This window comes from Xyrauchen texanus, chromosome 23, assembly GCF_025860055.1.
Source record: "Xyrauchen texanus isolate HMW12.3.18 chromosome 23, RBS_HiC_50CHRs, whole genome shotgun sequence".
Classification (NCBI taxonomy): Eukaryota; Metazoa; Chordata; class Actinopteri; order Cypriniformes; family Catostomidae; genus Xyrauchen; species Xyrauchen texanus.
In genome coordinates, this window is record NC_068298.1 from 35,675,424 (window position 1) to 35,703,092 (window position 27,669).

General features: G+C 38.3%; 1 protein-coding gene across 2 annotated transcripts in view; it reads right to left on the minus strand.

The window, feature by feature from the left end:
* Positions 1-759: 759 nt before the first annotated feature.
* LOC127617068 (choline transporter-like protein 1) overlaps positions 760-27,669 on the minus strand; it is a 53,561-nt gene continuing 26,651 nt past the window's right edge. For both annotated transcript variants that reach the window (XM_052088944.1, XM_052088943.1), the window contains exons 4-15: positions 24,903-25,039; positions 19,872-19,965; positions 19,599-19,768; positions 18,352-18,441; positions 12,020-12,186; positions 11,736-11,922; positions 10,688-10,856; positions 10,306-10,462; positions 8,679-8,762; positions 8,380-8,517; positions 5,840-6,076; positions 760-1,145 (exon numbers count right to left, since the gene is read on the minus strand). In XM_052088944.1, coding sequence (XP_051944904.1) covers positions 813-1,145; positions 5,840-6,076; positions 8,380-8,517; positions 8,679-8,762; positions 10,306-10,462; positions 10,688-10,856; positions 11,736-11,922; positions 12,020-12,186; positions 18,352-18,441; positions 19,599-19,768; positions 19,872-19,965; positions 24,903-25,039 — 1,963 coding nt within the window. In that variant the 3' untranslated portion in view covers positions 760-812. The remainder of the gene's footprint in view (positions 1,146-5,839; positions 6,077-8,379; positions 8,518-8,678; positions 8,763-10,305; positions 10,463-10,687; positions 10,857-11,735; positions 11,923-12,019; positions 12,187-18,351; positions 18,442-19,598; positions 19,769-19,871; positions 19,966-24,902; positions 25,040-27,669) is intronic.

Here is a 27,669-nt window from a genome sequence, read left to right on the forward strand (position 1 = left end):
AAGCAGCATAAAAGTGGTCCATGCAATCAAGTCCTCTTAAAAACTTTGCTTGAGAAACAGGACAAAATGAAGTCATTAAGTCGTTAATCACATTGTCAATTTGATGAGAGAATTCTCCTATTTGGGTGTACTGTTCCTTTAAGACCGTTTTAGATGTCACACTGCAGGAAACTGCAGACACTGCTTGACATTTCATGTCAACTACCCATTTACAGTTGGTTCCAATTACATACTATAAGACAAACTAACATGTTCTGTCTAAAAGATAACCACAGCATCCCAGAGCTGCACAATACTTCTAATTCCGGTGTTTAATGTACATGCTTTCCAACGGTGTGTCCAATCAGTGTTTGCAATGGTTTAACAATCCAATTAAAAAAAGTGTCTATTTTCAGTGTCGACTTCAACTTTAAATTTCACAGCTGAAAGCTGGCCTTTAGAAAATTGTGGAGAATCCATCCCACCTGTTAAATTACAGGTGAAAATATGACCCCACTGTTAGATTTGATGATTGTTTTATCATTACCTTTCCCTTTCCCTTTCTCTGTTTATCCAGACTGGTAGATAATTATCTTTCCTCCAAAGAGCAACATGGTCATTTTAAGGCCACAGATATAAAATAAAAAAAATACAGTTAACAGCTGCCGAATGAGTTCAAGACAGTAAAAAAGAGGCATGAATTGAAAAATAATAATAATAATAATAATAATGAAAAAATAAACCACAAATAAAAAATAGATGCTCATGCTCTGTTAGTGCGAAGAAAGAAAGGATGGATGGAAGAATGGATATAGGCGATGAGGAAGCATTAGTCAGCATGCAGCAGCGACGGGCGTGTTCTGGAGCAGAGTGCCCAGGAAGAAGAGGGTGGAGGTGGGCAGGCAGACCGACAGGAAGATGATCATGTCTTGGGTGAGGCACAGCACCAGCGTGTGCTCTGACAGGGCCCAGTCCACCAGCACACACAGCAGCAGATAGTACAGGTGAAACTCTTGTAACATCTGCCACTCTGTCCCTGCCACGCCCACACCTCCACTCACCATGGCCTTAACCTCAATCAACTCTACCTCTTTCTTGGTACGGGCGCGCTTGCTGTGCAACAGCTCCTCTATCGCCATTGACCTCCTGCTGTTCTCCACAAACTCCTGCAAGAAAGACGGGAGTTGTGAGCATTATAACTACAGCTGGGGACTTAACCGCAAGGGTTCACAAATGGTTATTCGTTTTTTTGTCAGGAGTCTGGAATAAAGAATGTTTACTGCAATGGATGTCACACACTTGACAAAAAAGTAAGATGCGGTGCAATGGTAAAACGCAGGTTTAGATACAAAACAATTGGGAAAACAGCAAAGATGCACGCAAAAACAAAGCCCCTACCATGCCTTATAATTGAAAAACTGACCCGAACCTGGTCAGGTTGCAGAAATCTATTGCTAGTGTAATTACCAAATAGAAATTTTAGAATAAAAAAACAGGCGCATCAAACAGTTAAACGAATAACAACTAACCGTGCACATCCAACACTCTATGGACTCGTTGGAGGAAGAATGGCCATTGGCTAGTATATTTTTGTTTTTACTCACCAGACTTTTGATGACAACGAAGCGTAATGCAACTGAAAAAGATATTAAGCAAACCGAGACTATATATGTATATAGTATTCATATACATGTCTTCACACAATAGAGTACAGTACATGAGACTGAAATATTCACAATTTTGTTTTTTTTTTATATTACCAAAACAGTGCATTTGGTTCAAGCCTATTTGTACATTTTTACAGTGTTTTCTGAAGTTAAAATATGTCATTATGTATGATTGTGCCTTTAAATATTTATGTATTTACACAATTATTAAACTTACTACATTACAACATTTTGTTACAGTTTTTAAATGATCAAAATCCCTAATTATAACAGATCAGACTTAAACGGACCACAATCAGACACATTTCTTGTAGGGCAGACACATAATGTAGGACACGTCCTGTTATTTCCATTTATGTATTTGGCAGATGCTTTTATCCAAAGCAAAATACAGTAGGTCACACAGTTTTCATAACAACTGCAAACCATAATATATTACTATAAATACACTGGATGCCAGAGTCCCACTAGTGTTCCTTGGTGCACATCTGAGTTTGGACAAAAGCTCACACCAACCAAACTAACAGGACATTAAACTGACTCAGGCCTGCAATAAATGTTTTAGTACAAAAACATGCAGAAATGCAACCAGTAATAGCAGATACTTTTAACATCCATCTAAACCATCTGTCAGAAGCGCTATGCTAAACCTCTACTGCCAATGACTTAACAGTTCTGAGGGGCTGAGATTCAGTGCAGCGTCCCGGGCTCTTTAGTCTTCTCTCTTGATTTCACAAAGCTTTTTGCACCATTTGGCTGATTATTGAACAAAGAGAAACCACCTTTCATAAGAGTGCAAGAGAAACCAGATTGCATTTACAGTTTTTCCAGCCTAAACAAGCTGGACAGCTTTTTCAAACCAAAAGTTGGAAGTTGTCCACAGAGAATATCTGGGACAGCATCAGAGTCTTCAAATGTTAACAGAATCCAAGTCAGCAGACAGCCGAAATTCAAAGGTAATGAAAGAAATACAAAAACGTGATTCAGATGGCAAGTGCGCACCAAACAGTGAAACTATTTGTGTGTTTCTCATCCAACATAAATGACAGCGAAAGAGACTGAACACAGTGGGGAAAGTTTGAAGCATTTGTTTTAGATCAATGTTTTTTTTACAGTATATTCACAATTTTATACTTGATCAGTAGTTGTACAACGCCAGTACACCTGTGTGTTCAAAGATAAAGTAAATATTATTTAATATATTGTTTGCTTAATAACTAATAATTCTTAACATTTAACAGCTATTCGCAAGTGTGAAATGTAAGTGTGGCATTTTAAGAGCCCAAAACAAAGATTTGTTGACATTTAGATTGTCAATCATAACGGTGCATGATGTGCCAAATAATTAATCCATTTATTTGCATATCAATATTTATTTAGAAAGGACTGCAAATAAAGAAAATTGAGTTCATAATAATTATAAATATAATATAAAATGTAATCATTTTTATAATTCAAACAGATTACATCATTTACATATATTGTGGCAGGAGACAATAGCATTTAGACAATACAAAAGTGCCTTTAAATGTCAAAATATATATTTTTTTATTTCCATAAAATTGAAAACCACCCTATTTTTGTCCTTATTCAGTGTGCGCTATTTCTAATTGTTGGTTTATGTACTCTGGTATTATGTCATCTCACTATTTTTTTTCGTGTTTCTAGTCATAAATGCTGTTTTTAGGACGCTATGTCAAGATAAACTTTGTTTGAAATGTGGAAACCGCGTCTTGAGATCCCTGCATCCTGATGCAGGGAGGTCCAGCTGTCTTTGAGCGCTAATACGAGCCATCTGTGAACATCTGTACTGCCTGCTCGCTGGTTTGACAAGGCGTTTTGCCTATAAAGCTGGAGATGCGCTGACTGCCCCCTACTACCATAAAGTCGCCAAAATATCAATATTGAATTGACCCTCTGCTAAGCACCACCCCATTTGGTCACCGTTGCTCGCTCTGACAAGCTTTGCAGGGGAGCTGGCACAGTTTGATCCATAGCATGCTCTTCTTGATGTTTATTTATATATTTGAGAAAAAAAACACTGTGTATCCTGTCTCTAGATGCCTCATGTCACTATTACATGTGACCCGGCAGTTTCTTACATTTTGTGGATCTTTTATTTTAAAATCCGCTCAAAACGGCCTGGGTAGCTCAGCGAGTATTGCTACTGACTACCACCCCTGGAGTCACAAGTTTGAATCCAGGGTGTGCCGAGTGACTTCAGCCAGGTCTCCTAAGCAACTAAATTGGCCCAGTTGCTAGGGAGGGTCGCTCGCTCTCAATGGTGAACGCGGTAAGTTGTGCGTGGATTGCGGAGAGTAGTATGAGCCTCCACATGCTGTGAGTCTCTGCGGTGTCATGCACAATGAGCCACGTGATAAGATGTGCGGATTGACGGTCTAATGCTGCGTTCACACCGGACGCAAATAGCGCGTCAGGCGCGAGTGATTTCAATGTTAAGTCAATACAAAGACGCGTTACGCGCGTAAAAAATTCGCGAATGAGGCGTAGAGCGCGGCGCGGTAGACGCGAATACGCCTCATTCGCGCGTCAAGTTCACGCGAATGGCGCGAATTGAGCGTCTGCCGCGTTACGCGCGAATGGTGCATTTTGTGCATTCACGCGTTTGATGCGAATTCGCGTCTGCCGCCCGAGTTGAAAAATCTGAACTTTGGCGTCAATTCGCGCCGCGTTAACCAATCAGGAGCCTAGCTGCCTGCTGTCACTCAGGAGGTAAAGTGACGTAAACTTTCATTATTATTGTAATGTAAAGACAACCAACATTAGTGTCTGGACAGTGTTGAATAAGGAAAAAAACACAGGACAGGTTAATTACTTTTGGAGGCTGGCTCCATTTATCATCAAAACAAAAATAAATAAATAATTTAACCTGATATACTACAATGGAAAACCTGACATTTTTAAAAAGTATCAACTTAATAAATGTGCATGTTGTGGACCTGACATCCTGGAACTGGGGCTGACAACCTGGGAAAAAAAATACAAAATATAATAATAATGGACTATTTTTAGATAGTTTAGCTCTTTATAGGTTTGTGGGTGGCAAAAGAGCCGTTGTGGGGAAGTCATGAGGAGGACTTCAAACGCTACTCCGTCGGCTGCCATGGTACTGCTCCCTCCGCCGAGAAGTGTGCCATGAAGACATCCCTCACCCGGAGTGCCTCTCTGGAGGAGTTGTTGGCCGCAACCCGACCCAGACCTGGCAGTGGCTCCTCTCCAGCATGTCCCGCCCCTCGCTGGTGGACCCAAGTACGGCGACGACGACCCATACGCCGCTGTTCTGCTCTCCAGAGCAAATACAGAGCGGTGACTCTCTCCACGAATGCTCGATCAACATCAGCCATCTTGTAAAAAGATGGCCGTCATCGGATTTCGCCTCCGACGCGCGTAAATTTCGCTTCAAACCTTTGTTTTTTACGCGCGTCAATTTCGCTCTTGACGCGCGAATGGATTCAAAGTGGTCAAGCGTATAACTAGACACGGTAGGCGCGAATTTGACGCGCTATTCGCGTCCGGTGTGAACGTAGCATTAGAAGCAACTGAGACTTGTCCTCCACCACCCGGATTGAGGTGAGTAACTGCGCTACCATGAGGACCAAGTAAGTAGTGGAAATTGTGCATTCCAAAATTGGGAGAAAAGGGAAAAAATAAAATATATATTTTTTAATTCAGAATAAAACTGCTCAAAAAAACATCACTCCCATAGACTCCCATTGGAAAAACACAAGTGCTTGTCAGAGAAATGGTGCACGGCAAAAGGTACTAAGACAGGATTGGTCAGAAATGTTTTTAAGGCGGGGTTTAGCGAACAGTCAGTAGAAACCCTTTATTACAGAACTTATATAAAAGGTCTGTGGCATGATTAACTATAAGGCATGGTAGGGGCTTTGTTTTTGCGTGCATCTTTGCTTTGTTTTCCCAATTTTAATGTGTTATTTTTCAAATTATTAATCATACTAAATTAATAAAAATCTATATAGAGTACTGTGCAAAGTTGTAGGCACATAAGATGTTTCACAAAGCAATTGTCTTAAGATGGTTATTTATATCTTCAGCAGAAATAAACCAATATTAATAAATATCGGTTCTGTATATCGGTTATCAGACAATTAAATATAATTTGCGACGTATATAAAGTAATATCGACCATTTTCTTCAGCATATTGACTCACCATCAGGGCCTTGTCCATGTAGAACTCTCTCCCACGTGTGCCGTTGTTGTATTTGGTGTCGATGGCAAAGCAGAGGAAGAGTACGTCCACCACGATCTCGAAGATGGACAGGAAGCAGTGTGCCACCAGGAACGCAAACAAACACACGATGATGAGTGGCAGCACCCACTCTGTGTATTCTTTCTGATAATTCAGAGCCAACACGCCTGCAAACGCTGTACACGTCACAATCAGGATCTGCATGGGCAGAATACATACTGTAAATATTCAGTTGTTCATAGTAACAAGCATCCAAAAACTTTGACCAGCTACATAAATAATTTCATTAAAAAGAACTGGCTGATGAGAGTCATTAGTTCTAAAGGAAGCACTGCATGTTTTGCAGTGTAGATCCAAAAGGACCGATTCGGAACCGACTCATGAGAGTCATTCATTTGATAATCTGACTACACTGGATGCACTGTATGTTTCACGCGGTAGATTAAAATCAATCGGCTCATAAGAGTCATTGGTTTGGGACTCGAACAACACTGGTACCACTGTTTTGCACTCAAGATTCAAAAGAAGCGACCCAAAATAGTCATTCATACGGGAAATAGACTACACTGGTTGTGTGTTGTACAGTTGAAGTCAGTCGTTTACATTCACTTAGGTTGAAGTCATTAAAACTCTTATTTTAACCATTCCACAGATTTCATATTAGCAAACTATAGTTTGGGCAAGTTGTTTAGCACTTTGTGCATGACAAGTCATTTTTCCAACAATTGATTTCAGACATATTGTTTAACTTTTAATTGACTATATCACAATTCCAGTGGGTCAGAAGTTTACACACACTAAGTTACCTGTGCCTTTAAGCAGCTTGGAAAATTCCAGAAATTGATGTCAAGCCTTTAGACAATTAGCTTCTGATAGGAGGTGTACTGCACTGGAGGTGTACCTGTGGATGTATTTTAAGGCCTACCTTCAAACTCAGTGCCTCTATGCTTAAAATCATGGGGAAAACAAAAGAAATCAGCAAAGATTTTCAAATGCCTGAAGGTACCACGTTCATCTGTGCAAACAATAGTATGCAAGTATAACACCATGGGACCACGCAGCCATCATAACGCTCAGGAAGGCGACTCATTCAGTCTCCTAGAGATGAACGTCGTTTGGTGCAAAAAGTGAAAATCAATCCCAGAACAACAGCAAGAGACCTTGTGAAGATGCTGGAGGAAACGGGTAGAAAAGTATCTATATCCACAGTAAAATGAGTATATCAACATAACCTGAAAGACTGCTGAGCAAGGAAGAAGCCACTGCTCCAAAACTGCCATAAAAAAGCCAGACTACAGTTTTCAAGTGCACATGGGGACAAAGATCTTACTTTCTGGAGAAATGTCTTCTGGTCTGACGAAACAAAACTGTAACTGTTTGGCCATAATGACCATAATTATGTTTGGAGGAAAAAGGGTGAAGATTGCAAGCTGAAGAACACCATCCCAACCGTGAAGCATGGGGGTGGCAGTATCATGTTGGCATCATGAGGAAGGAAAAGGTTGTGGATATATTGAAGCAACATCTCAAGACATCAGCCAGATAAGTTAAGGCTTGGTTGTAAATGGGTCTTCCAAATGGACAATGACCCCAAGCATACCTCCAATATTTGGCAAAATGGCTTAAGAACAACAAAGTCAAGGTATTGGAGTGGCCATCACAAAACCCTGATCTCAATCCAATAGACAATTTGTGGGCAGAACTGAAAAAGCATGTGCGAGCACGGAGGCCAACAAACCTGACTCAGTTACACCAGTTCTGTCTGGAGGAATGGGCCAAAATTCCAGCAACTTATTGTGAGAAGCTTGTGTAAGGCTACCCAAAATATTTTACCCAAGTTAAACAATTTAAAAGGCAATACTACCAAATACTAACAAATTGTATGTAAACATCTGACCCACTGGGAATATGATGAAATGTCAGCAATTGTGAAAAACTGAGTTTAAATGTATTTAGCTACGGTGTATGTAAATTCTGACTTCAACTGTATGTCTCACACTCTTGATTCAAAAGAACCAACTTATGAGAGTCAATAGTTTGGAAATCCTACTACCCTTGTCCCACTGTTAAGAGTATTTTAACACTGTGTTGCATCCGCATCAGCAAAAGACTTCATGTTTGAGAACCGTTAACAGAACCAACATTTATTGAACACATTTGGTTCAGGTATTAAAAATGAAAAAAAAAAAATAAAAAAAACATTATCTGTTCTTGTTTCCCAACCAAAGTCTTAAAGGCACAGCAGCAGAAAAAAGAAACATTGATTTCTAAGGGTCAAAGAAACAGTGAAGAGAGATTTAGTTTTTAATAACTAAATCTAAATGTACTAGTTTTTGGCATAATGAAAACATAACCTGAAAACATAAAAAAAAGTGTGATATGTCCCCTTTTAAAATGTTTCAAATCACCCCGCAGCAACCTTGGGACTAAACCAACAACCATTTAGCTTCAAGCAATATCATAATCCACTTCCCACAGAACCCATTTAATCTCCCCTTCACCTTGCCCAGGAACAGTACAAAATCTCCCATGGTGTTGATGGTCGCCACCCTAAGAGCGTTTTCCACCAGTATCATGAAGGCATCACGGGCCGACGTGCAGAAACTGGTACTGTTAATGGCCGTTGCCGCATATGCATTCTGCAAACAGAAAGATCTGAAACAGTGGTTGTTTATGTCACCGCATTAACACATGCATTCAGCTTATGCGTCACCTAACAGTGTGCACTAAAAGAACAATCTGAATGTGCAAACATCCTCAAATCGCACAGTGTGTGAGTGAAATCCTTTAACTGACTCACCTGATTCAAATAATTGAGGCACTTCTCCAGACACCACAGACAGCAGATACAGGCCTTCAGCATGCAGCGTGCACAAGCATTTTCCTGTGGGGTGTGTACATGGACCGATCAGAATCAAAACACAAGCAAACATTATCCATAGTGCATTGCTCTTGCACTTCACTTCAGTGAGCATTTTGTCAAGCTCACCTTTAGTGCTCCAAATCTCCTCATACAAAACTGCTGCTGTTATCTATTAGAGTTCATTATATGCCCAAAGTCCCCAGCCATACATCAAGTAAATGATACGTCACCTAAGTGGAACCCAGGAGGACAATAACAAATAGCTTGCAGTGTTATGTTCAAAAGATACCTACCCAAAACACAACAAAATACAATAATGCGTGTTAAATTAGAAGGAGGGTATTAAGCATCAACATCTTGTTTTAAATGGATAGTTCTTTAAATTAGTTAAAGGACTTAAATATTGATCTGTTTCCTCACTCATATCTATCATATCACTTCTGAAGACCTGGATTAAACCACTGGAGTCGTATGGTTTACTTTTATGCTGACTTTATGCTCTTTTCTGGTCACCATTCACTTGCATTGTGAGGAGCTACAGAGCTGAAATATTCTTCTGTAAATCTTCATTTGTCTTCTGCAGAAGAAAGTCATACACATCTGGGATGGCATGAGCAAATGATAAGAGAATTTCCAATTTTTTACAATTTCCCTTTTTTAAATGTCAATATAGAGTTTGGTGCATAAAATATATATGATAAAAACTGTTTATTGAAAAATGCTATTTATTCATATTTTATGTGATGTACTGAATTAAATTGTGAAACATTTGAATCCATATTTATAGACCAAGGAGAGGAGGTTGTCATGGTCAAACTCTCAAACATTTGATATCTCTGAAAAGCCCAAAGAGTCCTCTGATAATACCCCAAGAATTACCACTGTAGCCTTTATGAGCTAAGAGAAACTTGAACAACAAATGTCTTACACAAAAATTAATTGCTGGACCATTAAAGCCTAATGTATCAACTATGATACATAAAAAAACATATATACATTTTTTTTTTCGATTTATTTTTATAGTTTGTTTTATGTCTAAAAACAGTTGAATATAAAAACTAGAATTTTCTGACAATTCTTTCAAATGTCAGGCTTTACAGGATTAATGTAGCTAACATAATCAGCTTCATATGTTAAGAAAACAAACGACTGAATTAATTATTAAAAAAAATAATAACATTATTATTATTATGATTATGCTAATATTATGAATAGGTATAGACAAGGCATATTTTATTCATATAAAACTATAAGAGTGTAACATTTAAAAATTGGCGTTTCATTTAGTTGATGCACTTCCAGTTTAAGCCCCGTACACATCCAGTTTTAGAAATCAACAGTGCTAAAAGTGCTAAAAGCATAAACATTTATATTTTAGTATTTTTACTTAAGTTACTATAGAATACAATGTGAAACCTTTATATATATATATATATATATATATATACTGTAGTCATAAACAAAAACGTTCATGTCATAAGTTATTTTTATTTTTTTAAGGGGGCAAGCATTTGGAATGCAGGTGGAATAACCCAAGAAAGTATAAACAGATCTGCATTTCTACCTTTCCTTTGAGTTGGTTGTGGATGTACATGAGGATGAGGCGTGGGATCTTGACCAGGGTGATGATGAAGGAGCCCTTGGCCACAGTACCCAGGTGATAACGCACGAGCCGCAGCACTGATGACAGGATGGGCGTCATTGGGAGTTTGGTTTTGTCCCTGGAGAATTATGAGATAAGTTATTCTAAAACATCTATCAACTTCACCTTTCAAGTTTATAACTGTAATTTACTCAATGAACACAATATTAAAGAACAATAAAATGATAGGCGTAAGTGTTTTGTGCTCCATTTCTTTACATAAAATTTTCCTTTAACATAAGACAATTGTGGCATTGAGAGCTTTTGGTCACTAAAAATAAGAATAGAAGGGAGCAATCCAGACCTTGTGAAATAGTAGGTTACCACAGCGCCGGCTATAGTCATCTGCTGACAGGCCAGGATGAACTCACTGATCCAGATTAGACCCACTGCATGGTACCAGGTCATATACTGCAATGCACCCGAGAGTCTTAACTCAACAAAACCTGTGTCCTCATTCTTCTCCGGGTTCCCTGCGGACCAAAACGTGCAAGTCTGAGATACAGTATGTGCCTTGTATCAGATATAAGGGCCTTCAACAATGGTAATACACGTTTTAAAATGCGAACGATATTTCTGTGCAAAAGAATTTCTGCTTTGGTAAGAAACTTATTTTTTTAGCATTGTCTGTACAAACAACTTGGGCTTACTGCAAGTCCTATACACATCATGCCATTAAAAACAGCAATTCCTGGGGGTCTGGGTAGCTCAGCGAGTATTGACGCTGACTACCACCCCTGGAGTCGCGAGTTCGAATCCAGGGTGTGCCGAGTGACTCCAGCCAGGTCTCCTAAGCAACCAAATTGGCCCGGTAGCTAGGGAGGGTAGATTCATATGGGGGTAACCTCCTCGTGGTCGTGATCAGTGGTACTTATTCTCAATGGGGCATGAGTAGGGTGCTGTGAGTCTCTGCGGTGTCATGCAAAACGAGTCACGTGATAACATGTGCAGATTGACTGTCTCAGAAGCGGAGGCAACTGAGACTCGTCCTCCGCCACCCGTATTGAGGTGAGTAACCACGCCACCACAAGGACCTACCAAGTAGTGGGAATTGGGAATTCCAAATTGGGATAAAATAAAAAATAAATGTAAAAACAGCATTTTATTAATTCTTAAAATAAATGTAATATCATTGACATTTCAATTCATGTTTTAATTAGACATTGGGGAGTTTCATAAAGGAATAGATCACCCAAAAGTGAAAATGTTGTCCCCATTAACTCACCCTGACGTCCAAAACATTCTACCTGACATCTCCTTTTGTGTTCCACGGAGGAAATAACTCAAATGGGTTTTGGACGACATGAAGATGACAGAATTTGTCATTCCTTTAACACCCATACCCATCTCACCAGTGGTGCCAAGGAAGAGTAGGACCATGATCCAGTAGACCCAGAATAAAGAAAGAGCAAGGAAGGTACAGAAGGGCTGCAGTGCCAGCAGCGGTAGATGAATAAACACTTTTCCTGCCACGTGGAACAGGGCAATGGTCAGGGCCATTCTCTTCCTCATGAACAACATCAGAAGCAACAAAAGTCCCTGCCGTGCAGAAAGAGTGAAATTAGCAATATGGCATAGTGAAGAAATACCAGCTGAGATCTCTCTAAAAGTTGCCCAGAGTGAGAAGAGGGCTTACCGTAAACACAGTCGCTGAAACGGCGTAGATAAGCAGGCTTTGAGCATGGCCTTTCATGGTCTTAATGTCACCACTGGCCTCTTCTGCTTCCTTCAAATCCTTAGACATAGTTTCATTCATTTTCATTCTGTAGTCGATATATAACCACCACAGAACGCTGGTGCATCCTGAGAAACAGTACACAACCCAAAATCACATTTCAGCACTGTAAATACAGGTGCTTAAGTCAGGTGTCAGATTATACTGCATTGTCAATAAGTGCTTTCACATATACAGCATCTGTCGTAAACGTAACAGCGTATGTCTTATTGAGTTGTAACACTGCTGGAAACAATATTCTACGTAACATTCGCGGTTCAAACATGTACAAGGATGCTGTGACAAGTAGTCTGCTCACAAAGAGTTTGAACCACTCACAAAGTTCTGATTTTGTGGTTTTGTGTGAATGGTGGCAACATATTTAAAAATAAAAAAGTAGGGAAAATATAGAAATAAAGATAAATATACTGTAGATATAACGCATTGAGCGTGATTAATTAGATAAATATATAAGCATTAAAAAAAGAAATTAATCATGTGCCCAGACCGTAACAAAAAATATTCCGCCATGGGTGCAATTCAAGCTTGAAGTACCACCTGTTTTCAGCAGGTGGCAGTAAGCAAAACTCCAGCTGTATAGGCAACACACAGCTGTACATACAACAAACCACACTCAGGCTTGCTTGACACTAGCAACAGCACAAGATGAGAACATGTTCTTGCATTCAAACAGCTGGACAGAGCACAATTCTGAATGCAGAGGTCTCAAGACACGTTTTACTAGGTTTCAAACTATGATTAACTTGTAAAAACTCTGTTTATTATGTGATTCAACCAAAAGCATCCGTCTGACGCATAGTTTCACTGATGCGTCCTGAGAAAAGGCATTATAATAAATGTATTTCAGACAGATTTGCAGGCCAATGATAGGCTTGTTCAATCATATGGAAATATTAGAATTATATTATAAAATATAAAATCTTGGCACCCTTGAAAAATATGAGAAAAGAAGGCTGTGAAAATTTTTTTGTTTATCCTTTATTGTTTATCCTTTTGGTCTTATATTCACAAAAATCTATCCTCAAATAGATATCAAACAATTCCAAACACAACACATGTTTTATCAATAAACAAATATTTTTGTCAAACATATGTGTGGCACAATTTTTGGCACTCTTTTATTCAATACTTTATGCCACCTCTCTTTGCCAAGATAACAGGTCTGAGTCTTCTCCTATAATGCCTAATGAGGTTGGAGAACAGCTGGCAAGGGATCTGAGATCATTCCTCCATACAGAATCTCTCCAGATCCTTCAAATTCAGAGGTCCATGTTGTTGGACTCTCCTCTTCAGTTCACCACACACATTTTCTATGGGGGTTCAGATTAAGAGACTGGGATGGCCATGGCAGAACCTTGATTTTGTGGTCAAAGAACCATTTTGATGTTTATTTTGGATCATTGTCCTGTTGGAAGATCCAACCAGAGCCCATTTTAAGGTTTCTGGCAGGGGCAGCTAGATTTTGATTTTTTATCTGTTGGTATTTGATAGAGTCCATGATGCCATGTATCCGAACAAGATGTCCAGGACCTCTGGCAGAAAAACAGCCCCACAACATTAAAGATCCAGCACCATATTAAACTGTGGGCATGAAGTACTTTTCCATATGACTACCTCTCTGTGTGCACCAAACTCAGCGCTGGTGTTTTCTGCCAAAAAGCTATTTTTTGTTTCATCTGACCATAGAACTCGGTCCCATTTGAAGTTCCAGTAGTGTCTGGCAAACTAAAGATGCTTGAGTTTGTTGTTGGATGAGAGCAATTTATTTTTTTCTTGAAATCCTCCCAAACAACTTGTGGTGATGTAGGTAATGTCTGATATATATATATATATATTAGACTTTCTGTCCCCAAGACCAAACTAATGTCTGCAATTCTCCAGCTGTGATCCTTGGAGAATTTTTGGCCACTCGATCCATCCTCATCATCACTGTGCGTGGAGACAATATAGACACGTCCTCTTTCAGGCCGATTCGTAACATCTCCAGTTGATTGGCACTTCTTAATTATTGCCCTGATTGTGGAAATGGGCATTTTCTTAAAGCCACTTTCAATTTTGTGAAGCTCAACAACCTTTAATATTCTTTATTCTAACCCACTGTGATTGATGATTAAGGGAACATGTGAAGTCATGTTTGAACAATTTCATGTTCCTAGTCATCCAGGTGTCCCAAAAAATATCAAATATGAACGTGAATATACTTCATATATTTTACTCATAAGAATTTCTAGGGGTGCCAATAATTGTGGTCAACGTGTTTTGGAGAAAAAACATTCATTTAGTTTTGAGATTTTTACCAACTTTCTATTACTTGACTTCAACTAAAGGTTAGATTTTTGTGAATATTTTGATTTAAAGATCAAAAGGATAAACAATAAAGACAATTTTTTTTTTCACATCCTTCTTTGCTCATATTTACCAAGGGTGCCAATATTTTTTGCATTACCTTCTCAACGCTTTACTCACTTAATGTAATGTAATGCTTTTTTATTATTTTTGAATGATTATATGCATAATATTTATAATATTATTATTTTAATATACAGTAACTACTTAATTATTTAACCATTATAAATTTAATTATTGTTATTTGAGGGCCTTTCTTAGCAAATGTTTATATGCCCAATTAATTTATCATCAAATCATGTAATTAATTTGAATACAAATTGTAATCGACTGACAGTTCTTATAGAAACCCCTTGCATGTATGACTAACATGTGTAATGGAAAACTGAAATAAATATTTCACCCAATAATTGTTCTCATTTACTCACATCCATGTTGTTCCAAACCTGTAAGTTTCTTCTGTGGAACATAGGGCCATGTGAAATTTGTTTGATTTTTCCAAAATTCCATTTTATCCCAAATTACGCATTTTCCATCTTCATTTTTTTAGATTCCATGTTTTAAGTTTTGATACAAGTTTATTATCAATAAGGTGTCAAATAACATAAAAAATATAAAAATTACTTTTCAGTATAAAGTAAAACATTAAAAAGGAAAGTTCCAGGTTCAACACAAGTTCAATCGATAGTATTTGTGGCATAATGTTCATTACCACAAAAAGTATTTTAGACTCGTCCCTCATTTTATTTAAAAAGCAAAAATCGAGGTGACAATGAGGCACTAACAATGGAAGTGAATGGGGCCAATCTGTAAATGTTACAATACTCCGTTTCAAAGGTATAACCACAAAACATGAACATTATGCATATAAACATGATATTAGCATGATAAAATCGGTTACTTTTTCTGTGTAAAATGATATCCAATTTTATAACTTCATTGCCATGATGATATCATGTCAACAAACCCTAAAACGACTGTAAAAATGACGATTTTAATACATGAGTTTTAACAGAAGAGTTCATGTAAGTGCTTTTATAAAATTATAAGCTTCACATTTCTGGCTTTAAACCCTTAAAATTGTCCCCATTCACTTCCATTGTAAGTGCATCAATGAAACCTCAATTTAGCTTTTTTAAAGAATAGAAGGGATGAGTCAAAATAAATATTTGTGGTGCTCAACATTATGGCACAAATGCTGTCGATTGACCTTAATTTGAATTGGACCTGGAATATTCCTTTAGTGAAAAAAATCTGTGATCATCTATGGCACAAGTCTGTGACGACTAAGTCACCGCACACTTTCACTCAGTAAACTCTTGCTTGTGTGATATTGCTTAAATATAATATTAATATCAGTAATAATAATACTCATCATTATTATTATATAATTACTCTTTAATTAAGTGTCACTCTTAATTCTATTATTATGACTAGATTCCGCAATTCCACTTCACAGGGCCCTAGGAAAAGAAGTCATAAGACAGAACATTAACATCAGTCTTTCCATACAATAAAAGTAAATAAGGTTAAAGTGAAGGTTAATGTTCCGTCTTAAACCTCCTTTTGTGTTCCATAGAGGAAAGAAAGTCATACGGGCTTGTAACAATATGAGGGTAAGTGATTCATTTTTTATATATACAGTGCCTTGCGAAAGTATTCGGCCCCCTTGAACTTTTCAAACTTTTGCCACATTTCAGGCTTCAAACATAAAGATATAAAACTGTAATTTTTTGTGAAGAATCAACAACAAGTGGGACACAATCATGAAGTGGAACGAAATTTATTGGATATTTAAAATTTTTTAACAAATAAAAAACTGAAAAATTGGGCGTGCAAAATTATTCAGCCCCCCTTAAGATACGTTGTAGCGCCACCTTTTGCTGCGATTACAGCTGTAAGTCACTTGGGGTATGTCTCTATCAGTTTTGCACATCGAGAGACTGAAATTTTTGCCCATTCCTCCTTGCAAAACAGCTCGAGCTCAGTGAAGTTGGATGGAGAGCGTTTGTGAACAGCAGTTTTCAGTTCTTTCCACAGATTCTCGATTGGATTCAGGTCTGGACTTTGACTTGGCCATTCTAACACCTGGATATGTTTATTTGTGAACCATTCCACTGTAGATTTTGCTTTATGTTTTGGATCATTGTCTTGTTGGAAGACAAATCTCCGTCCCAGTCTCAGGTCTTTTGCAGGCTCCATCCATCTTCCCATCAATTTTAACCATCTTCCCTGTCCCTGCTGAAGAAAAGCAGGCCGAAACCATGATGCTGCCACCACCATGTTTGACAGTGGGGATGGTGTGTTCAGGGTGATGAGCTGTGTTGCTTTTACGCCAAACATAACGTTTTGCATTGTTGCCAAAAAGTTTGATTTTGGTTTCATCTGACCAGAACACCTTCTTCCACATGTTTGGTGTGTCTCCCAGGTGGCTTGTGGCAAACTTTAAACGACACTTTTTATGGATATCTTTAAGAAATGGCTTTCTTCTTGCCGCTCTTCTATAAAGGCCAGATTTGTGCAGTATACAACTGATTGTTGTCCTATGGACAGAGTCTCCCACCTCAGCTGTAGATCTCTGCAGTTCATCCAGAGTGATCATGGGCCTCTTGGCTGCATCTCTGATCAGTCTTCTCCTTGTATGAGCTGAAAGTTTAGAGGGACGGCCGGGTCTTGGTAGATTTGCAGTGGTCTGATACTCCTTCCATTTCAATATTATCGCTTGCACAGTGCTCCTTGGGATGTTTAAAGCTTGGGAAATCTTTCTGTATCCAAATCCGGCTTTAAACTTCTCCACAACAGTATCTCGGACCTGCCTGGTGTGTTCCTTGTTCTTCATGATGCTCTTTGTGCTTTAAACGGACCTCTGAGACTATCACAGAGCAGGTGCATTTATACGGAGACTTGATTACACACAGGTGGATTCTATTTATCATCATTAGTCATTTAGGTCAACATTGGATCATTCAGAGATCCTCACTGAACTTCTGGAGAGAGTTTGCTGCACTGAAAGTAAAGGGGCTGAATAATTTTGCACTCCAATTTTTCAGTTTTTTATTTGTTAAAAAGTTTGAAATATCCAATAAATTTCGTTCCACTTCATGATTGTGTCCCACTTGTTGTTGATTCTTCACAAAAATTACAGTTTTATATCTTTATGTTTGAAGCCTGAAATGTGGCAAAAGGTCGAAAAGTTCAAGGGGGCCGAATACTTTCAGCAAGGCACTGTATATATATATATATATATATATATATATATATATTTATTTTTATATATACACACATCTCTTTAATCCAGCAATTTTACAGCAATGAGCAATTTATTGGGATTTGTGTGTGAAAGTGGCTAATGACAATAACTTTGACCCCGTTTCCACCTGGTATTAAGATGCCTCTTGGGTGATTCAGTCACATGTCAGGTGAGACACATCACCGTTTACACCTGGTCATTTAAATGGGTCTCCTGTGACCACCTGTGATCAGATTTGGAGGGGAGGTAGAGTGCAAAAGCTTTAGGCACTTGTGAAAAATGTTGCAGTGTTGCATGTTGCACTCCTTTGAACTTGTTACACACCTCAAATGTGATGCGGTCAAACGCGTTTTTGACCCCACATGTATGTGTTTTTGTGATCCGATCAAAAAACATTTTAGACTGTGTTTAGACCTGTATTTATCGCTGACCACATGATCTGATCATCAAAAATGCATCTTAATACCAGGTATAAATGGTGTCTTTGAGGACAAGCTTAGAATACCTTTTCAACCAATCAGATTTGACTTATCAAATGCTGGTTTAAGAGTAGAACATAAAATGTGCAAACACAAAAGAAATGCTGTCATTCACAGGGGAGAAGGGGAGAAAAGTAGTGCAGAGAAAGCCAACTTGCCCAGAGAACCCAGAACAATGAGTGCAGTGAGTATCCAAACCAGGACAGCAGAGATGTAACGGATTACCACCATGAGGATCATGGACAGAACTGCAGTATGCACAAACAGGTTGAGCAGTTAGAAGAATACACTCAGTACATTGGCTTACAGTGACACCTAGTGGCCTGGATGCTATATCATTGAAACACAGTAGTTTTCAAATACAGATGTCATTGTAGAAATTCACAATAAGCCAATTTAATCCAAGAGTGAAAGTGTCCAATAACAAGACGTTTTACAGAGATTAAGAGTAGTATTCTGCTGGTCATGTGATTCTAACATGGCCACCCCCATGAGGCGCCCCTGCCCCATGTAGAATACAGCAGCTTTTATAAGGTTACTGATATGACTGAACACTTCATCTCACATGTGTCATCATGATTTCATTCAGATGTTTCAATATTACTACTGTTCATTTATTTTTGAATGAGGGAAAATAATACTGAGTGCACCTTCAAAGACAACATGAAATCAAACTTGACCCTATTGACTTTTTGTATCCTAATCTTATTGAGCACAATTCAGCATTCATCACAGTATGTTATTCTAAACACAAGATGTTTTTATAATCTCTCATCCACTTTTGAAATTACTTTTCTTATCAGCTGACATCACAAAGACTGTGTGGGTGGGGAACATGATATATTAAAGGGATAGTTCACCCAAATATTAAAATTCTCTCATCATTTACTCACCCTCATGCCATCCCAGGTGTGTTGGACTTACTTTCTTCAGCAGAACACAAAGATTTTTAGAAGAATATTTCAGCTCTGTAAGTCCATACAGATCTGTTTCTCCCCCACACCTACTATATCGCTTCTGCAGACTTGGATTAAACCATTAGAGTTGTATGGATTACTTTTATGCTGAGTTTATGTGCTTTCTGAAGCCTCAAAGTTCTGGTCACCATTCACTTGCATTTTATGAACCTACTGAACTGAAATATTCTTCTGAAAAATCTTATTTTGTTCTACAGAAGAAAGTAAGTCACACACATACCACAATAATTACAACAACAGGCCTTACATTTAGATATCTGTTTGTTAATGCTCAATCACGAAGAACTTAATTAGTCGTGATTTGATATAAATATCAAGGGACCACAATTATCCATTTCATTGAGGAATAATTTCACAGATAAACACTCATTATCAAAGAAATTTAATAATTTCAGTTTCCATGGCAGCCGCAGAGAGTAGACAATTACCTAGCGCCAGCAGACAAAGTCCGACAATGATCTCTTTGCTGGCCGCCACCCCAGCGATCAGTCGGTTTAACATGCTGTTATCACTGACAAACGTAACAACTGCTTCAGCAAACTTAGCATAGCAGGAGATATCCACCGGCGTGCAGCGGTTAAATACTGGAAGAGCTTTGCTGCAGAGATAGAAAAGGTCAGAGGGATAGAGGACAGATTAAGGAGGAAAAAGAAGGTGTGATTTATAGGAGGATTTATGTTTGCCAAGGATTTGTTTAATACCTCTCTGGTACCGGAAGTTTGGGACACTTGTCGAAACGCTCTGAAAGTTGTGGGTACTTATGACCTGGTAACTCGTATGAACAAAGCTCAGACCCTAAAAAAGAAAACAGTAGCATTACATACAATATCACAACTATACCTGCTTTAAAATGGTCAAGCTGAGGAGTTCAAACTCCGCTTTTAAACATGATTAACCAGCTCAATAAGGTCACCCGACCAGATTAACAGCGGTGGTCTACCAGTCCTTCCAAGATTTGCCTTGATGGCTTCTTAGGTCAAGCTAGGCCCCACCAGCTGCTTGTATGGCTGAACAATATACTGAATATTTATGATATATTCAAAGTGTTAAGATGGAGAGATGTGTCTGATTTTAATTTCAGTAGAGTTCAATGCTGATAGAAATCAATATATTTCAGTGAATCAGTTCAAAACACTGATTCAACCCCTCATTTACATAATCACTTAAAATACTCCTAGTAGTTCAAATGTGGCATGCTACATGCTTGAAAAGGTTTGATTAAATATTTCTGCTTATTTATATTTATTTTGGTGAATAAAATGAAAATGTAATAAATTAATTCTTTCTTGTATCCATTTAGTCAAAAACTTGCCTCAATTATTTTTATTTATTTTCTTTTTGGTTAAGGAGATCATCTGAGATTTCAACAGAACATATACACACACACACACACACACACACACACACAGTACTGTGCAAAGGTTTTAGGCACAAAAACATTTGACTTTGGATGGTTATTTATATCTTCAGCTTTAGTGTGTTATGAAAAAGCTATGTTTTATTTATTTATTAAATTTTTTGGTGGTTTTTTGGACTATTACTCTTAAGACATATGCAAAACAGTTAATTTCTTTTGCTTGTAATACTGTTCACTAAAATGTAAAAAGATCCATTGGGGATTGATTGAGACGGATCAGCCCACCAGAGAGCAATGGTGACACCAGAATAGAGATATTAAGAATTCTGCTCCGCTAAAAATATGCATACATTATGCTTGTACATGGTTATGGATCACATAAATTAAGTATTTTAAGTTAATATTATTAGTTTTTAAACCATTTTATTTGAAAAATACATATTAAAAAGGTAGTACATGTTTATCCAGTAAAATAATTGCCATAGTATAATTTACTGGTGAAATCAGGCAGTACATTTGGCATGATCAGGACTATCAAATATCAGGAGCCTTTGCATTATTATACACTCACCTAAAGGATTATTAGGAACACCTGTTCAATTTCTCATTAATGCAATTATCTAATCAACCAATCACATGGCAGTTGCTTCAATGCATTTAGGGGTGTGGTCCTGGTCAAGACAATCTCCTGAACTCCAAACTGAATGTCAGAATGGGAAAGAAAGGTGATTTAAGCAATTTTGAGCGTGGCATGGTTGTTGGTGCCAGACGGGCCGGTCTGAGTATTTCACAATCTGCTCAGTTACTGGGATTTTCACGCACAACCATTTCTAGGGTTTACAAAGAATGGTGTGAAAAGGAAAAACATCCAGTATGCGGCAGTCCTGTGGGCAAAAATGCCTTGTTGATGCTAGAGGTCAGAGGAGAATGGGCCGACTGATTCAAGCTGATAGAAGAGCAACTTTGCCTGAAATAACCACTCGTTACAACCGAGGTATGCAGCAAAGCATTTGTGAAGCCACAACACGCACAACCTTGAGGCGGATGGGCTACAACAGCAGAAGACCCCACCGGGTACCACTCATCTCCACTACAAATAGGAAAAAGAGGCTACAATTTGCAAGAGCTCACCAAAATTGGACAGTTGAAGACTGGAAAAATGTTGTCTGGTCTGATGAGTCTCGATTTCTGTTGAGACATTCAGATGGTAGAGTCAGAATTTGGCTTAAACAGAATGAGAACATGGATCCATCATGCCTTGTTACCACTGTGCAGGCTGGTGGTGGTGGTGTAATGGTGTGGGGGATGTTTTCTTGGCACACTTTAGGCCCCTTAGTGCCAACTGGGCATCGTTTAAATGCCACGGCCTACCTGAGCATTGTTTCTGACCATGTCCATCCCTTTATGGCCACCATGTACCCATCCTATGATGGCTACTTCCAGCAGGATAATGCACCATGTCACAAAGCTCGAATCATTTCAAATTGGTTTCTTGAACATGACAATGAGTTCACTGTACTAAAATGGCCCCCACAGTCACCAGATCTTAACCCAATAGAGCATCTTTGGGATGTGGTGGAACGGGAGCTTCGTGCCCTGGATGTGCGTCCCACAAATCTCCATCAACTGCAAGATGCTATCCTATCAATATGGGCCAAGATTTCTAAAGAATGCTTTCAGCACCTTGTTGAATCAATGCCACGTAGAATTAAGGCAGTTCTGAATGCGAAAGGGGGTCAATTAGTATTAGTATGGTGTTCCTTATAATCCTTTAGGTGAGTGTATATTATAATCAGCATTATATACTGTTTAATATATTACAACCACAATTCTGAAAAAGTTGGGACATTATGAAAAATGCTAATAAAACAAAAAGGGAGTGATTTGTAAATTATATTCACCCTTTGCTATATTGAAAGCACTACACATTTTTTTATTTTTTTTTTTAAATGTACAGTCATTTCAAATCAGATGATTGCAACACGCTCCAAGAATTTTGAGACGGGGAATTTACGACATAATTTTATCGCCTTATTTCAACTCATGAAACAGATGTTAAAAAGGTGAGGCAATAGTGTCATAGTATATAAGGAGCCTCCAAAAACAGCCTAGTCCTTCAAGAGCAAGGATCATTCAAGACTTGTCAATTTGCCAACAGATGCTTCAGCAAATATTCCAGCACTTTGAGAACAATGTTCCCCAAAGACATATTGGAAGGATTTTGGCCATTTCACCCTCAACAGTGCACCATATAGTTCAAAGATTCAAGGAATCTGGTCAAAACTCTGTGCGTAAAAGAGCACCGAGAATTTCTGAATGTGCGTGATCTCTGATCCCTCAGACATCACAGTCTTAAAAAAAACATCATTCATCTGTAATGGATATCATGAACATGGGATTACTTTAGTAAACCATTGTTAGTCAACACCACTCACCGCTGCCTCCACAGATGCAAGTTAAGAATTTACTATGTAAAGCAGAAGCCATACATCAACACGATGCCAAATTCGGTCTCATCTGAGATGGAAAGTAGAACGGTGGAACTGTTTTTCGGTTCGATGAGTCCAGCGTCAGGCCCAAAAGCCAGTGTCTGTAAGGGCCAGGGGTGTCACACACAACTCGCACATCTGTGAGGGCACCATTAATGCAGACAGATATGTACAAATTTTGGAGCAGCCTATACCTATATTCTTTTCCAGGGACATCCTGAATTTTCAGCAGGAAAACTTCAAACCACATACTAGCCGAATAAGCAGAGTGTCGGAGCTAGATGGCCTGCCTGCAGTCCTGACCATCTCCAATTGAGAATGTGTAGTGCATTATGAAGCGCACAATACGGCAACGTAGACCCTGTACAATTGTGCCACTGAAGACCTGCTTAATGGATAATTGGGGGAAAATTCCACTTTCTAAGTGCCTAAATGTCTTCTTCAGTGCCTAAATGCTTACTAAATGCTTAGTAAGTGTTATTAGAAGAAATGGAGATGTTACACAGTGGTAAACACTCCACTGTCCAAACTTTTTGGGAGTGTGTTGCAATCATCCGATTTGAAATTACTGTACATCATTTTTTTTTTTTGTGCAGTTACTGACAAGTTTTTTTTATGTCAACAAAACACGAGTAGTTCTGCAACAACTAATTGATGAAATCAATAAAGAAAATTGACAACAAATTTCAAAAGTTGTACTTCCTTCACCAGCGGAGGAGGTTCAACCTGCCACAGAAGCTGCTAACACAGTTCGTCTCGGCCGTCATTGTCTGTCCTGTGTACATCTATAACTGTCTGAATTGGTTCAGCCACCAAATCAGACCATTATTGGTGCCCCCCTGCCCACCCTCCAAGACCTGTACATCTCCAGAGTGAGGAAACATGCAGGTAGAATCACCCTGGACCCCACACACCCTGTCCACTCCCTTTTTGAGCTGTTGCCCTCTGACTGGTGCTACAGAGCACGGAGCACCAGGACATCCAGGCACAAGAACAGTTGTTTTGACTTTCTATGTTATAGGTCCTATTTCTATTCTGTATGTCTATTTATGCTCTTACCTTGTTTTATTTTCTGTGTCCCACTGTAATGTTCAGTGTGCACTTGTTTCTCCCATCACTAAACAAAAATTCCTTGTGTACGCGAGCACACTTGGCAATAAAGCTCATTCTGATTCTGATTAAGAGGCAATTTAAAAAATAAATAGTTTTTAGGGCCAATTTTATTTTTATTTTTTTTCAAATGTATAAAAACAGCATGCAGTGCGCAAATATGAATAATCTGACTGTTACCCATGAAATCAAATGAACCTTAAATAGAAAAGTAGCAGGCTCTAAACCCATAACTAGATACTGTCTAAAATAGAATATAATGAAATGTATCAAATGTTCGATACCTGATGAAAAAGAAAGAGAGGAATTTACTACAGGGACATTTTTGTCTAAACTTTTTTAATATCCGTGTCTTTTTTGTCACTTATAATGGCATTTCTGCCACAAGCCTTGCATGATTTCTCAGTTTGGTATCGACTAATGTTTTTTTTTTTAACAAGACTCACTAGCCATTTAATATGAATGTGAACTCCACAGTGATAATGAACTGTCATTAAAAACAGGTGCACAGAAAACCCCAGTGAAACTCCAGGGACACAATCATGTCATTTATACTGTCCACTGGATTCAGATGGGAAGTGTCAAACTTAACTGTTCTTAAAGGAGTGGCCCTCGGTAAAAATCACAGGATACAAGACATGGGGTTATGATGACCACATAGTGTATATGACTAAAGCCTTTGTCTAATGAGCTGAGGTACAGTCAGTGATGTCCTGCCATTATATCGGTGATGACATTGTACATGCCCACAATAGATGATAGGCCGACTGACTCACCATTCATCATGGCAAACCTCTTGAGGTCGTAGTAAGTCGACAGTTTCTCTGTGGGACATTGTGACACGCACAGCGCCATGGACTTAATCTTCCTCTGGATGATGTCTATGTTGCATGGATCCAGGAAAAAGACATATCTGTAAATTAAACAACCACACATTCAGTCCTTTTTGCTTTTGTTTCAAGGAACTAAGAGTATTTGGGTTATTCTATAAAGTAAATTACTTTTCCAGCTAAATATCCAATTAAACAAATATATATATATATTTTTTTAATCATTGTAAATTGCATTGTGACATCTAAAATCATAAATACTGATATATTAAATATTTGCTAGTATACAACTTCACCCTCTGGAAGGTAAAAAGTTTGATGGTAACAGTAGACAGCTTTACAGTTTATTTTGACATTACAAGTCTTGTGCTCAAGGCTCTGAAACTACAAGTTGCTTTTTAGAAAGATAATTGAATGCTGATATTTCTTAACAATTGTCTTCTTTAAAAAAAAATCATGGTAACAGGATACTATTTGTTGACTTCAGTTTGGCTTTTAACACCATCAACCCTTCTCTCCAATGGACTAAATTAACCCAGCTCTCTGCCTCTATTGGTCAGTGGATCACAAGCTTTCTGACGGACAGGCAGCAGCTAGTGAGAATGGGGAAAGCATCAGCACTGGTGCCCACCAGGGATGTGCCAAGAAACCCTCTGTCAAGCTCCTGAAGTTCGTAGACGACACTACGGTCATCTGCCTCAGATGACGATGAGTCTGCATACAGAAGGGAAGTTGAACAGCTGGCCATCTGGTGCAGTCAAAACAACCTGGAGCTGAACACGCTCAAACCAGTGGAGATGATAGTGGACTTTAGAAGGAACACCCCAACACTGACCCCCCTCACCATTCTGAAAAGCAGTGGAGTCATTCAGGTTCCTGGGCACTACATCTCATAGGACCTGAAGTGGGAGACCCACATTGACTCTATTGTAGAAAAAGGCCCAGCAGAGGTTGTACTACCTTCACCAGCTGAGGAAGTTCAACCTGTTACAGGCACTGCTGATTCAGTTCTACTCAGCAGTCATCGAGTCTGTCCTCTACACTTCAGTAACTGTCTGGTTTGGTTCAGCTACCAAATCAGACATCAGATGACTTCAAATGATAGTTTGCTGAGAGGATTATTGGCGCTCCCCTACCCACCCTGCTAGAACTACACACATCCAGAGTGACGAAAAGGGCTGGTAAAATCACTCTTGACTCCATTCACCCACCACATTTCCTCTTCGGACTGTTGCCCTCTGGCCGGCGCTACAGAACACTGAGAACCAGAACAGCCAGGCACAGGAAGAGTTTTTTCCCTTCAGGCCATCCACCTCATGAACAGATAAAACTGACCCCAAATACATTCCTTTGGTCAATACAACCATGTGCAATATTCAATCCATCCATTCCTACTTGTATTCGTGTTTCATTAATATTCTTTTAACATATCCTACCTTTTCCTCAATACATCACCTGCACATAACTGTATGTATACATGTTTAAATGTATATACTAATATATATATATATATATATATATATATATATATATATATATATACACACACACACACACACACACACACACACACACACACACACGTTGCATTCTCTTGCAATGGAAGCTTCTGTCAACATCACATGAAATTCCTTGTGTATAAGCATACTTCACAATAAAGCTCATTCTGATTCTGACATTTTGAGATAATCCCCTACTGACAAACATAACACAAAAGATTTTTAATAAAGATTTAAGATAAAAATAAAAAGAGACTTTCATCTTCTTGCAAGGATGGCGTCATTATGACAAAGGGATTTGTCATATATATATATATATATACACATATACATTTTAAATGGTTGACATGACATACACCGATCAGCCACAAGTAAATGTTTTATTCACTTTGCACTGTATGTACAATTGGTTTGATTCAGTATTTGAGTAAATGCGATCATGCCATCCATGGTAGCTTGACTTTTTTTACAAAGTAAAAATTTTGTGTGAAACTGAGTAAATAGTACTAAACACGTTTATTATATACTAGGGCTGTCAATCGATTAAAAAATTTAATCAAATGAATTACATGATGTCCCAATTAATTGCATTCAATCGAATATACAAATATTTGCTGAGAAAGCCCCTCATATAACAACAATTAAATATATAATGATGAAATTATTATACATAGTTATCTTTAAATAAAAAAAATATATATTCAGATAATTAAAATACATTACATTCTTGTGGCAGAAGAGTTCTATGGAAGCATATGGGTAGCAATATTCAATTTAACATTTAATATGCAAAATGACAATGCAATATGTAAAATGGCAATGCATTCTGTATTTAAATTTACATTTTACATTACCATTCTAGCAACGTTTGGTGCAAAATGAAAATGAAAATGAAATTACATAATTTACATTTGCCATTTCATACACTCGTTTTAATATGCATTATTGAAATGCTTTATAAGTTGCAAAATTAAAATGAAAATGTATTGCAGAAATGATTAGATATGTGTAACATGTTCAAGCAAAAACTGTGGCAAAATGATCATTCAAATGTTATTTTTCTTAATTGCATTTACACTCACAGTCAAGACACTTGCGATTGATTTTTCAGTAAATGTCCCGCAATGAATGTAGCAAAATTCAATGTGCACATTGAAAATGCATTACGAGCCGATCACGCCCCTCCCCTGCCCTGCCCTCTCCCGCCCTGTCAA